Source organism: Armigeres subalbatus, chromosome 3 (assembly GCF_024139115.2).
Source record: "Armigeres subalbatus isolate Guangzhou_Male chromosome 3, GZ_Asu_2, whole genome shotgun sequence".
NCBI lineage: Eukaryota > Metazoa > Arthropoda > Insecta > Diptera > Culicidae > Armigeres > Armigeres subalbatus.
In genome coordinates this window covers 54,374,297-54,385,636 of record NC_085141.1, presented here as the reverse complement: position 1 = coordinate 54,385,636, position 11,340 = coordinate 54,374,297, and the positions used below count along the sequence as shown (strand labels likewise).

The following is an 11,340-nucleotide window of genomic DNA, read 5'->3' as shown; positions in this document are numbered from 1 at the left end:
GTATTGAAAATAGGCTTTCAAGCCTCTTAAAAGAAGGCTTCCGAGCCTCTTGGAGGGAGGCTTCCGAGCCTCTTGAAAGGAGGCTTCCGAGCCTCTTGAAAGGAGGCTTCCGAGCCTCTTGAAAGAAGGCTTCCGAGCCTCTTGAAAGGAGGCTTCCGAGCCTCTTGAAAGGAGGCTTCCAGGCCTCTTGAAAGGAGGCTTCCAGGCCTCTTGAAAGGAGGCTTCCTGAGCCTATTGAAATGAGGCTTAAGAGCCTCTTGAAAGAAGGCTTCTGAGCCTCTTGAAAGGAGGCTTCTGAGCCTCTTGAAAGGAGGCCTGAGCCTCTTGAAAGGAGGCTTCCAGGCCTCTTGAAAGGAGGCTTCCAGCCTCTTGAAAGAAGGCTTCCAGCCTCTTGAAAGGAGGCTTCCAGCCTCTTGAAAGGAGGCTTCTGAGTCTCTTGAAATGGGGCTTCCAGGCCTTTTGAAAGGAGGCTTCCAGGCCTCTTGAAAGGAGGCTTCCGAGCCTTTTGAAAGGAGGCTTCCAGGCCTCTAGAAAGGAGGCTTCCAGACCTCTTGAAAGGAGGCTGAGCCTCTTGAAAGGAGGCTTCCAGGCCTCTTGAAAGGAGGCTTCTGAGCCTCTTGAAAGGAGGCTTCCGAGCCTCTTGAAAGGAGGCTCTGAGCCTCTTGAAAGGAGGCTTCTGAGGCCTCTTGAAAGGAGGCTTCTGAGCCTCTTGAAAGGAGGCTTCTGAGCCTCTTGAAAGGAGGCTTCTGAGCCTCTTGAAAGGAGGCTTCTGAGCCTCTTGAAAGGAGGCTTCCTGAGCCTCTTGAAAGGAGGCTCTGAGCCTCTTGAAAGGAGGCTCTGAGCCTCTTGAAAGGAGGCTTCTGAGCCTCTTGAAAGGAGGCTCTGAGCCTCTTGAAAGGAGGCTTCCAGCCTCTTGAAAGGAGGCCCGAGCCTCTTGAAAGGAGGCTTCCGAGCCTCTTGAAAGGAGGCTTCCGAGCCTCTTGAAAGGAGGCTTCCGAGCCTCTTGAAAGGAGGCTTCCGAGCCTCTTGAAAGGAGGCTTCCGAGTTTCTTGAAAGGAGGCTTCCAAGACTCTTGAAAGGAGGCTTCCAAGACTCTTGAAAGGAGGCTTCCAAGACTCTTTAAAGGAGGCTTCTAAACCTCTTGACAGGAGGCTTCCGAGCCTCTTGAAAGGAGGCTTCCGAGCCTCTTGAAAAGAGGCTTCCGAGCCTCTTGAAAGGAGGCTTCCGAGCCTCTTGAAAGGAGGCTTCCGAGCCTCTTGAAAGGAGGCTTCCGAGCCTCTTGAAAGAAGGCTTCGAGCCTCTTGAAAGGAGGCTTCCGAGCCCATTGAAAGGAGGCTTCCAAGCCTCTCGAAAGGAGGCTTCCTGAGCCTCTTGAAAGGAGGCTTCCAGGCCTCTTGAAAGGAGGCTTCCAGGCCTCTTGAAAGGAGGCTTCTGAGCCTCTTGAAAGGAGGCTTCCTGAGCCTCTTGAAAGGAGGCTGGAGCCTCTTGAAAGGAGGCTTGAGCCTCTTGAAAGGAGGCTTCCGAGCCTCTTGAAAGGAGGCTTCCAGGCCTCTTGAAAGGAGGCTTCCAGGCCTCTTGAAAGGAGGCTTCTGAGCCTCTTGAAAGGAGGCTTCTGAGCCTCTTGAAAGGAGGCTCTGAGCCTCTTGAAAGGAGGCTTCCAGGCCTCTTGAAAGGAGGCTCTGAGCCTCTTGAAAGGAGGCTTCCAGCCTCTTGAAAGAAGGCTTGAGCCTCTTGAAAGCAGGCTTCCTGAGCCTCTTGAAAGGAGGCTTCCAGGCCTCTTGAAAGGAGGCTTCCAGGCCTCTTGAAAGGAGGCTTCCGAGCCTCTTGAAAGGAGGCTTGAGCTCTTGAAAGGAGGCTTCTGAGCCTCTTGAAAGGAGGCTCTGAGCCTCTTGAAAGGAGGCTTCCTGAGCCTCTTGAAAGGAGGCTCCTGAGCCTCTTGAAAGGAGGCTTCTGAGCCTCTTGAAAGGAGGCTTCCTGAGCCTCTTGAAAGGAGGCTTCCGAGCCTCTTGAAAGGAGGCCTGAGCCTCTTGAAAGGAGGCTTCCTGAGCCTCTTGAAAGGAGGCTTCCAAGCCTCTTGAAAGGAGGCTTCCAAGCCTCTTGAAAGGGGGCTTCCGAGCCTCTTGAAAGGAGGCTTCCGAGCCTCTTGAAAGGAGGCTTCCGAGCCTCTTGAAAGGAGGCTTCCGAGCCTCTTGAAAGGAGGCTTCTGAGGCTTTCGAGATAAGGTTTGAGGTTCCAAGCATCTTGAAAGAAGAACTCCGACCCTCTCTAAGGAAGGGGTTCGAGCCTCTTGAAAGAGGCCTTCCGAGCCTTTTGAAAAGAGCTTTCCTAGCCTTTTAAAAGAAGGAGAAAAGAAAAAAAGAAAGTTCAAAGAAGAAAGCTCAAAAGAAGATTTCCGGGCCTCTAGAAAGGAGGCTTCCAACCCTCTTGAGAGTAGGCTTTCGAGCCTTTTGAAATTAGGCTGTCGAGCCTGTTTAAAAGCCCCTTCCGAGCCCCTTAAAAAGATCCGAGGCTTTTAAAATAAGTAGAAATAAAAGGAAATTTCTAGAAAAACAGCTTGGCTTCCGGGCCTCTTAAAAGAAAGTTTTTGAACATCTTATAATAATGTTACCGGGTCACTTCCGAGCTGATTGGAAGGAGGCCTCCGAGAAGCGCAGAAGGATGCTTCCAATTCTCTTGCAACGAAGCAACTGAGCTTTTCGGAAAGAAGTCTTCATGTCTTTCAAATGGAGGCTTTCGAATCTGTAGACTCTAGATTTTAGTTAAGAATCATATTCTTAACATATTATTCAACATTCTGTTTTGACCCGGTAGATTGGATAGAAGATTTTTTTAATTTGTTCATTCGATGTTTTGCCCTTTTCTTTTGTCCCACATCTCTTCATCCATTGTACTGGTTGTGGAGGACAGGATTCAATAGGCCATGATTTACCGATCGCCATGCATAGGATAAAGGAGGTATTTTGGACCACCAGTTCGACGGCTCATATTTTGGTCCACTGAGTATTATGTACAAGACAAAGTTTAGAGATAAAAAAATACAAAACTTTATCAATAAGTTTGGATTAATATTGTAATTCATCCGCCATTAAGCAGTTCGTCCAAGGTACCCCCTGGGCCCGGCGAAAGTACCCTCAGGGGTACATGTACCCCAGGTTGAGAACCGCTGTTATAAAAGTTCGAGGAATGCTCTGCATCTCCGTGAGCGCTACGGGAAAGGAATCGTTGGTTAGTAGAGAAGGAAATTCATGTGAAGCCCCTGGGTAAGCGACTGAATATTTATTGTAAACAAAGTTATTTGAAAACAAGAAGACGAAAACTGTTTTTCATATCAATCCAACACAATTCAATGTGCTTCGTTTAATAAGCTTCTATAATACGATCGATTCCGCACTAAATAATTCTGTGCTCTTTGATGCAGACATTAGTTTTATCACTTCGCGTTCTCCCACACTAGCTGGCGTGATCAGCGTCTACAACATCGATTATACACTGGTTAAACAAATTTCTGCTACGGGAGGTAGATTTTTTTCACTTCGCGTTCTCCCGGACTAGCGGCCGTCCCATGACCAGCAGCAACACGATCGATTCCCCATTAATATTGTACAAATAGTAAAAAATATCATAAAATATAAATTTGAAACTTGGAAACACTGAAGACGTTTTATAGAAGCAAACTACATAGGTATTTGTCGACTAAGAATGGGGTTATGTAGTAAGCGTTAATAGAATAAACTGTATAACCTAAAATTTTGAAAACAACTTAACGATTTTGTTCAGCGGCGCAGCCAATATTTTTGATAAAATAAAGAATGGTTTAAGTTTAAATTTGTTTCGAAATTCCGCGGAATTCCGTTAAATTTCGTTAGAAGCTAGTTTTTTCTAGCGAAATTTTTGTAATTTTACGAAACGAAACGAAATCAAGAAATGTGATTTCGCCATGCTAAAATTCCGCGAAATTCCGCGGAATTTCGTTTCGAACCACCTGAAACGAAATTTTTCGAAATACCGCATATGCTTAGTTAAAGTAACTAAACTTATATGAAAACAAAACAGATTAACCCGATAATGATGCCTTTCTCAATACATTCGCTTAGTGTGATACATATAAAAATAATTGCTTATCTAGCGGCTTTTGCAAACGCTATGCAGCGAATCGACCAACCAACCTTACATATATGGTTCGATACATCATTTTCTTCATAACTTTCGAACGCAATAACCGATCGTGATTATTTTCAATAGTGATCAATAATAGTGATTACGCAGCTTGGCAAACTATGAAGCGATAGCTTTTGAAGAATTTCGAAGTTATATCCAGCAACAAATTTTTCTTATTAGGGACACTAATTACGTAAGCAAATTTTCTGGGTTTTTCAACACCTCCTCCCCCCATGTACAAACATTTTTTTTATTTATATGGATCGTAAGAAAATGGCAGACCCCCCCACCCCTTCTGATTATGCTGATAAGCAACAGTGGAGATAAATTGCATCCTTCAGCGGCTAATTGAATTGAGTCAGACAAAGTGATGTGTCGGGTGTTCTACGACCAAATGGATACAGAGAAGGTGCACAAAGGAAGGGAAACATAAGGGCCGATGTCCACATAGCGGTTTTAAAGCGTGTGTACAAGGGGTGGGGGGGCAGCAGGGACTATGTCCAAGGGATTTACGACCCTTCTCCACGGTCTCTACGATTTAGGGGGCCTATCTAGGACGTGGTAGGGCTGAGCTGTGGGCTCTGTTAAACCTCTACAAAAATATGCCAAAAAATGCCTGGTAGCTGGTCAGTAGGGCAAAGCGGAAGTCTCGATCCGCAAAGCAAGCTAAGGACAGAGGCGAGGCCTTGTTGGTGAAATCTGATAAAGAAAACTACACAGAAGTCCTTAAATCGATGCGGGCGGCCGAAAAGCTTTCGGCTCTGGGTCAGGACGTGCGAAGCGTCAGACCCACCAAGACCGGTGAAATGATCTTGGTTCTGAAACGCGGAGCGCAGGCTAGTGGGACTGACTACAGGAAACTGGCCCCAGAGGTCTTGGTGGCGGCACCGAGGTGAGGTCGGTGGGGCGCAAGTAACCCTCCAGGGTAAGCAACTGGACGAGGTCACGAACGCGAACGACGTCGTCTCTGCCGTCAGAGACCAGTGCGGTACACAGGTCGAGAAGACCTCTGTACGCCTAAAAGGCGGTCCCTTTGGATCGTAGGTTACCGGTTGCGGAAGCCGAAAAGGTATTGGAGCGTGGGAAGTTGAAGATCGGCTGGTCAGTATGCCCAGTGAGCGAACTCCAGCCGCCTTCAGTGGACAGGTGCTATCGGTGCTTAGAATCGGGGCACAAGTCCTACAACTGTAAGGGCCCAGGCCGTAGCAACCTGTGTCGTCGTTGTGGTGAGGAGGGCACAAGGCACAAGAATGCGATAAGGCATTGAAGTGCCTCATTTGCGCCAACATAAAGCAAGCCTGTAACCACGTTATGAGTGGATCTTCGTGTCCCATCGGAGAGACAAACAAGAAGAAGCCGTGCAAGTAACACAGCTGAATCTTAACCACTGTGCAACTGCCCAACAGCTGCTGTGGCAGTCGGTCTCGGAGTCGAGGACCGATGTTGCCCTCCTGTCCGACCCGTACAACGTCCCTGTCGATAACGGCAATTGGGTGGCGGACGAGTCTAGGATGGCGGCTATTTGCACGACGAGGCGGTACCCGATCCAAGAGGTGGTACACTCCTCTGCTCAGGGTGTCGCGATAGCCAAGATCAATGGTGTGTTCAACTGTAGCTGCTATGCCTCATTAAGGTGGCCATTAGAACAGTTCAACCAGATGATCGATAGGTTATCGTCCGAGCTAGGTCGTGAGTGGGTCGTAAGCCGGTCGTCAAAGCAAAAGATTTTAAACCTTGGGCAGTTGAGTGGGACAGCCGCTGCACCAATCAAAAGGGGTCAAGTGTCACTAGAGGCGATAGAAAGCTCGACGCAATGCTAGTCAATGATGGTCCCGCTAGCACGTTCAGAAGGAACGGGATCGAGTCATGGATTGACGTAACGTTTGTCAGCTCTGGTCTGGCACCAGACTTGGACTGGAGGGTGGATGAAAATCCAAGGTCCGGGGATCCCTGTCAGGTCCGTGAGTGGAGGACCATGTAGTAAATGGGATAGAATCAATTATTCATTACGCAGCACAAATGCAAAAAAAATGAACTGAGTTGTATCCTGTTATTTAATATCCACAATAACAGGATCGTTAAGTCATTTTGGCATCACTGTCATATTACAGCAGCGTTACGCTTCCGGTAAAAGATAACGCTGCTGTAATATGACAGTGATGCCAAAATGTCTTAACGATCCTGTTATTGTGGATATTAAATAACAGGATACAACTCAGTTCATTTTTTTTTGCATTTGTGCTGCGTAATGAATAATTGATTCTATCCCATTTACTACAGACCAATCACTTCGACAGCGAAGTTTTCACCGCTGCCCTGAGACCTGAAGCCAACACTGAAGGTCTAAGCTGGGATGCGTGTGACGCCACCATGCCGAGGAAAGCCCTGCCGAGAAATGGTAGACGCCCGGTATACTGGTGGAGTGCCGAGATTGCGGCCCTTCGATGCGGACCGCATCCAAGCCCTCGTAAAGCAGAATATCAGCAAGAGGAATTATTTTGTTTTGGTCGCGTTCGCACACGCACACGCGTCAGTATGAGAGAGCGTGTTTCGACAACCTATGCGAAGGAGCCAACGCGAATCCGTGGGGTGACGCCTACAGAATAGTGATGGTCAATGATAGGTTGGCGAGGATTATCGAGATACTCTTCCCGTCCCGAAGCCACAAGTCCTTGGGCTCCTGCACCGCAAGGCAATATGGGTGCGTCCGAAATGGTGGCTCCGGTGACGAACGATGAGTTACTCGTGGGGGCCAAATCCCTGCTCACGAACAAAGCTCCAGGGCTTGATGGAGCGCTCTCAAGGCAGCAATCATAGCAAACCCGAAAATGTTAAGGCTAGCTATGCAGAGATGCCTTGATGAGTGTAGATTCTCCGAAAGATGGAAAAGGCAGAAATTGGTGTTGTTGCTGGAATGCCATCGCGCTCTCGTTGTATGTGGGCCTGTACCGCATTTTGGAAAGCTATTTCCAGAACCGTGTACTATTATACGAGACCGATGCCGGTCAGAGAAGGATTACCGCAGGAGTTCCGCAAGGTTCAATACTGGGCCCGGTATTATGGAACCTTATGTACTACGTAAACTTGGAGGTCTACGGGGAGCTAATTCCCGAGGTAGAACTGACCGCAGCACATAATATGCACGGTGGCGGATTGGATGAGCGCTAGAGGCCTGGAGCTCGCTCAACATAAGACGGAGGTAGCTATCGCCAATTCACGTGGGTGAAGTCGCGATCGCATTATAGCGGAGTTTGAAGCTCCTTGGGGTCATAATAGACGACAAGCTGACCTTCGCCAGCCATGTCGACTATGCGTGCTGTTGCAGCATTATCGAGGATGATGTCCAACAGTTCCAAGGTGTGCGCCAGTAGAAGTAGGCGTTGCCGTATCTATTCTCAGGTACGGCGGCCCGTCCTGGGCGAGAGCTCTGCCCGAGCAGGAGCGACGACCTCGATAACAGAAATTGGTATGAACTAGCCTTGCATGAGAGGTAAAATACCAAAAAATAATATTATTTCATAACAGATTATAGTATCAATAACAGCACATAACATAATTAGCTATTATTGAGCCAATTTCTCCTGCTCGGGTGGGATAACCAGTTACCTGTGAAAGTTGAAGAGCACGTACCGCTTGATGTGCCTCTGAATGATATCTGCCTATCACACGATATCACACAATGCAGCCTGCGTGATAGCGAGCATGATGCCAGTCAGGCTGGTCATCCGGGAAAATGAGGAGTGTTTCGAGCTACGTGGCACCAGAGGAGCCCACGAACACATCAGGATGACTTCGGTTGCCAGATGGCAGCGCGAGTGGGATAACTCTTCTAAAGGTAGGTGGACCCACCGGCTGATCCCTAACATATCGAGCTGGGTGGGGAGACCCCATGGGGAAGCTTACTTCCATCTGACACAATTCGTGTCAGGCCATGGCTGCTTCCGGCAGTACATCCATAGGTTTGGGCACGCGGAGAGTCCTGACTGCCCAGGTGTTTATGAAACTGCAGAGCACATACTGTTCGTATGTCCTCGTTTCGACGTCGAAAGAAGAGCTATGCTAGATGTTTGCGGTCGGGACATAACCCCGGATACCCTTATTCAGAGTATGTGCCAAGCGGTGGAGAAGTGGTACGCAGTTTTCGACTGCAATCACTCAGATTGCTTGCAGCTTGCAAAGAATCTGACGCGCAGGAGCAGCAGTCGACAAGCTTGACTAACTTGTGATTGGTCAGTTAGAGCGAAAACAGGCTGAGCGCGGGGAAGTGAATGAGAGGTTTGCACATGTCGAGGTAAGAGTGTCCCAGCGGGTGGCAACCGCAGTCGCCACCACGAGGCATGGCAGAAGAATGACCGCATAGGTTACATAGGTTAGTATGGACTGCATATGCCGAGGTAGAGGGTCGTAGCGTAGAACTGTTGGTGCCTATCGTTATCGATATCTCGAGGCATGGCAGAGGAGAGTAGAGTGAGCATCCAAGTCAGTCTCACGTGGTATGTTAAGGGCGAGCATCCAAGTCAGTCTAGACATTTATTGGAAACGGTGGATTCGCGAGTATCTGCCGATGTTGACGAAGCGGTTGAAATGGTTCGGTGATGCCTGTAGCTGCAGGAGATCAGGTCCTTATCGTGGACGAAACCAAAAGGAATAGTTGGTTATCCTGATGGGTCAAAGTGGTTATGCTGGCCCAAGATGAAAGAGTTCGACAGGCTGTTGTCCAGACTGCGAGGGAGATGTTGCGTAGACCAGTTGCGAGGTTGGCCGTGTTGGAGGTAGAGTTGGGTTGAAAAACTGGGACCTGTGGTCAGTGTTACCGTGGGAGGATGTTACGGTCAACCCTGCCCGGCGATCGCAACTGGATGAAGTTGACAGTGAAATGAGGCGAGTGCTAACTGGGCTGAAATGTCAGTCGATTGAAAAAAAAACAGTATAACAATAATTATTGTTGTTTATAACCGAGAGGTGAACAAAACTTATATCTATTTGAACGATTTATTGAATTACCTTAAAACTAGTATTATCACAGTTATAATGCTGTCCAATGAGCAGCTTGAAGTAGCTCGAAGTTGTTCCCGTCCTGATCTTTCTTTTTTGTCAACAAATGAGCATGAGCAGGACTTCAAGCTCTCACTGGACAGCACTATTGTTGGCTGGGCGAACACAATAGACGGACATATAATAATCCACGAATAGACTCTGATGATACCGATAATTGTAAGTTTAAAACTATATTCGCACCAACACCCCAACACCCCGAATTTACGATCTGCTAAAGATCAGCTAAGATCCCACATCGTTCTCCGAACAGACGTCCTAAGACGGACAGAAACAACCTCGCCATCTGAGAGGCAATCCTAAGCCTTTGTTAGCTGGGATATTCTGCAGACTCCTATTTTACTCTTTTCTCAATGTTTAATGTTTAATAATTACAAAGATTTTTTTTAATAAAATAAATGCCGTACTTTATATTCCATAATGCCATATGCGTGCAATAATCAATCAATACAACACATTTTTCATGAAAATTCTTACTTCAAATGGCCAGCATGGTAAGCCAGATGCTCTCCAATGAAGGACGCAATGTAGAAGTAGCTGTGATCGTAACCTTCACGCATGTTTAATACGCAAGGGAACTGCGATTCCTTGCACGCATCCACCAGGTTGTTCGGCAAAAGTTGACCATCCTTGAGAAAGCTATCCTCAGTACCTTGGTCAACGTACAGCTCCAATGGTGGTCCATTGTAGCCAGCGACCAACTCTGTTGCATCCCAGTTCTTCCATTCATCCTTACTGTCTGCTCCAAAGTAACCCTCAAAGGCCTTCAACCCCCAGGGACACTTGGTTGGATTGCTGATCGGGGCAAAGGCGGAAACCGATTTATACAGACCAGGGTTTTTCAGCGCACAAACCAGCGCCCCGTGGCCACCCATACTATGGCCCATGATACTTTGTTTGTCCACCACGGTAGGGAAGTTGTTGTTGATGACGTCGATCAGCTCCTGCGTCACGTAGCTGAACATTTTGTAGTGCTTGCTCCAAGGATCCTTGGTGGCATCCACGTAGAACCCGGCCCCGCTGCCAAAGTCCCAAGAGTCGTCCTCACCTGGCAGGTTGACAGCCCGCGGCGAAGTATCCGGACAGACAACAATTAGACCGTACTCGGAAGCGTACCGCTGGGCACCGGCTTTCTGGATGAAGTTCGTCTCGTTACAGGTGAGCCCGCTCAACCAGTAGACTACGGGAAGCTTTCCGTCGGCCGCCGCTGCCGGCAGAAAGATGGCAAACTTCATTTCGCAGTCCAGCTCCTTGGACTTGTGCGAGTAGATTTTTTGTAATCCGCCGAAACATTTGTTCGACGAGATAAGCGTAATCACCGTCATCACTAATTTTGGACAAACGTAACAATCACAATGAAAATATGGAAAAAAGAGGATCAGCAAAGGAATAAAATTTCAGAAAATGAGCTTTGCTTACCTTCGGGTTCGAGCCTAGTAGATATGTTAATCAAACTATATTGTGAGACTTTGAGAAAGAAAAACACAAAATTTGGATTTGAAACAAAATAAATTTATCGGAAATTAGAAAAAGCCGACAACACCAAACACACGACGAAAATCTCGAAACAAGACGACAAGCCCATATGAACAGCATTCAATGAATTGATACTAAGGTGAGGAAGAAGGCCAACTACACACGCACTTAGCATAGATGTATAGATGATGGAAAATACAAACAGAGAATGGTGACGTACACAATTGTATGGCTTCTTATGGGAGCTCGTTCGTACGTAGTAGTGAAAGCATTTCCACCATATACGAATTACCACGCCCAAAAAATATGAATTTCCTCACCTTAGTATCTACTTCAGTAATTTATTCACACAACACAGCTTTGGTGCTCTTTGTTCGTGTTAGTAGCTCAAAAAGTGTATACATCCCTGATTCATACCATCATCAGCTTGATGAGCTTGATCATCAGGTTTAACGGGTTTATCACTTGATAAAAGGATCCTTGAAAATTTTGGCAACAAATTGGTAATTTTGTTATACCTAATAAAATATATGCAATGTTAATGCGATTTATCAAAACCCCGACGAGATAGAAGAAGTATTAGGATAAAATGTAGGAACGTACAAGCTTGGGACGGAAATTTATGGCGGCCTGCTTCTAAGGCAGATATGG

At 47.2% G+C, this 11,340-nt stretch overlaps 1 protein-coding gene across 1 annotated transcript; it reads right to left on the bottom strand.

Moving 5' to 3' along the window:
* Positions 1-9,587: 9,587 nt before the first annotated feature.
* LOC134226301 (S-formylglutathione hydrolase) lies at positions 9,588-10,802 on the bottom strand. Its single transcript, XM_062706989.1, has 2 exons — positions 10,633-10,802; positions 9,588-10,540 (listed from the first exon to the last, which is right to left on the bottom strand). Exon 2 carries the CDS (start codon positions 10,536-10,538, stop codon positions 9,687-9,689), a length of 852 nt encoding a protein of 283 aa, XP_062562973.1. The 5' UTR covers positions 10,539-10,540; positions 10,633-10,802; the 3' UTR covers positions 9,588-9,686.
* Positions 10,803-11,340: the final 538 nt, after the last annotated feature.

What these genes read in the sequence shown, in the direction of transcription:
- LOC134226301 (XM_062706989.1), bottom strand. Translation starts at nt 10,538, where the DNA reads ATGACGGTGATTACGCTTATCTCGTCGAACAAATGTTTCGGCGGATTA.